This window comes from Cannabis sativa, chromosome 2, assembly GCF_029168945.1.
Source record: "Cannabis sativa cultivar Pink pepper isolate KNU-18-1 chromosome 2, ASM2916894v1, whole genome shotgun sequence".
NCBI lineage: Eukaryota > Viridiplantae > Streptophyta > Magnoliopsida > Rosales > Cannabaceae > Cannabis > Cannabis sativa.
In genome coordinates, this window is record NC_083602.1 from 3203682 (window position 1) to 3206075 (window position 2394).

At 34.8% G+C, this 2394-nt stretch overlaps 1 protein-coding gene across 1 annotated transcript; it reads left to right on the forward strand.

The window, feature by feature from the left end:
• Positions 1–1103: 1103 nt before the first annotated feature.
• On the forward strand, positions 1104–1930 carry LOC133034060 (uncharacterized). Its single transcript, XM_061109074.1, has 2 exons — positions 1104–1109; positions 1223–1930. The coding sequence occupies exons 1-2, from the start codon at positions 1104–1106 to the stop codon at positions 1928–1930; spliced, it is 714 nt and encodes a 237-aa protein (XP_060965057.1).
• The last annotated feature ends 464 nt before the right edge of the window (positions 1931–2394 follow it).

Genomic DNA, 2394 nt, shown 5'->3' on the forward strand with positions numbered 1-2394 from the left:
ATGAGATGATTTATTGGATTGCTCATTGTACCTATTAAAAATGATGAAAATATAATTAATCATAAAAAAACTTACAAAACTGCCATTTTAAAATGATTTGATACCTTAAAAATGATAATAAATTTCTAATAGAGAAAACAATCTAATAAGCAATAAGTACTCTTCAAATTCATGAAAAGTTTGTTGTAATATTTGAAACATAGTTAGGAAACAAGTTGGTTGGTATATTCCAAACTTAATAACAAACTTGTTAAGTTGTGAAATATAAACATAAAAGTGGAGAGAGCAATGTGATACCTTGAACAATTTATGAAATTGTTCAGCTTTGTTTCTACCTTTTCGATCCAAAGTTCGAAAATCAGAACACATACCACTGCAATATCAAAAAATAAAAAGTCATTGGAAATCGGAAAAGAATGAAGAGAATCATTCAAAATAATAAGTGATTCCCTTAGTATCAGTGTAGGGATTACTTTTGATTTTAGTCTGTACATGGTAGATGAAATCATCACTTTGAATGTGTAAATTGCTGCAGACCAAAAGAGAAAAAACAGAGTATTAGATTGAAATGGTAATAACACTCAACTATATATATATCTATATATATGTGGTGATTATGAATATTAACCATTAGATATTTGATCCAATGGTCAAGAATAAAATACCCATACATGGGTAATACCCATTAAGACCCATTAAGAGCATATGTGGTGATTCTATTTTAGTATTTGTGTATGAATTTATCAACCTTTATCAAGACCATAAATGGTAATAACATTCAACTATATATATATGGTAGTATGTATATATATGCATGAATATAAGAACAAGTAAATGAGTATGATTTCCCAAGAAGTTTCAAGAAAGAAACAAGTTAAGAAATAAATGGGTATAGAGATTGAAAGTTGAGAACAAACCCTTCCATATCTAATATTTTCATCCCCATCCCAACAACTTCGGCTTTGGTGAGCTTTGGGTATTTGGGTGTGTTTTTCTAAATTGTATTTAACATGTGTAAAAAGAAAGATAATAGTTAGGTAAATCTACTATTTTTAAATAACATGTGGAGTTATTAAAAGTGGTTGGTAAAAGAAAACTAATATATGGTGGTAACTATGCAACTAAATTAGTGCACTGTAGTGATTTGTCTCTATTCCTATAGAGTTTTGTTAGTTTGTGTCAAAGTATTTTTGTTTGATTCTCATCATGGCGTCTATGGAAGGATATTTGTTTGGAAGAGGAAGAGGAAAACGAGGTGGCTTTCGAAGAAGAGGAAGAGGAAGAGATTGAATTTGATGATCGTTGGTGTCTTGTTGGGCGCTTATTGACTGGGAAAATATCTGATTTTCAGATATTTCAAAATATGATAGCGGACTTATGGAAACCTGGGAAAGGCATGTATATCAAGATTCTTGAGCAAAACCGATTTCTATTTCAGTTCTACCATGAAATAGATATCAAACGTGTTTTGGCGGGCAGTCCATGGACATACGACCGGAAACAACTCATCGAGCGACTCAAACAAGGTGAAAATCCGAGAACTATTCCTTTAAATAACCTTGATATTTGGGTGCAAGTCCATGATCTACAACCAGGGTTCAAAACCGAGAGGGCCATTTGTCAAGCCGGGAACTACATTGGTTTGTATCTTGAATCGGATCCTAACAACTTTCAAGGTATTTGGCGTGAATATTTACGGGTTCGTGTTCGTCTGAATATTGAAAAACCTCTCAAAAGGCGTATGAAGTTCAAGAAGAAGAATGGTGATGTGTTCTATGCAAATTTCAAGTATGAGTATGTTCCAACCTTTTGTTTTATCTGTGGCATCTTGGGCCATTCGGAGAATTTTTGTAGCCAACTCTATGATACACCACCGGAATTGATCAAGAAGCCATATAGTAAAGAGATGAGAGCTCCGTCACGGCGTTAGAACTTCTTCACGGCCTCTCCTTGGCTTAGGACCGGCAAGCCCGAACCTTCCATGGCCGATGGTAGCAAATCACCACAATCAACTGCATTCAACATGAAGCCTCAATCACAGCCTCAATCGCAGCCTATGATTGCGAGTCCAACAAATGAGGCAACTTTCCATAATGTTTCCTTCCAAAATCCTCTCCTTGATTCTAGGCATTTGGGTCATCCAATTATGGAAAATACAAATGAGGCAACTTTCCATATTCATGCAAATGAATCAACATTTATGTCAGAGGATAATATGGATCTTTATGAATTGAAGAGAAAGAGAATTGATTCTCTCCCTACACATTCGGCCAAGACAATTGATGAAGGGGTGGTGTTTATTTCTGAAGCAACTAGTTTTCATGATAGTGATGCTAATGGGCTTCCAAAAAACGTGGAACAGGTGGGTCCTGGTGCTCAGGCCCACCAATCATT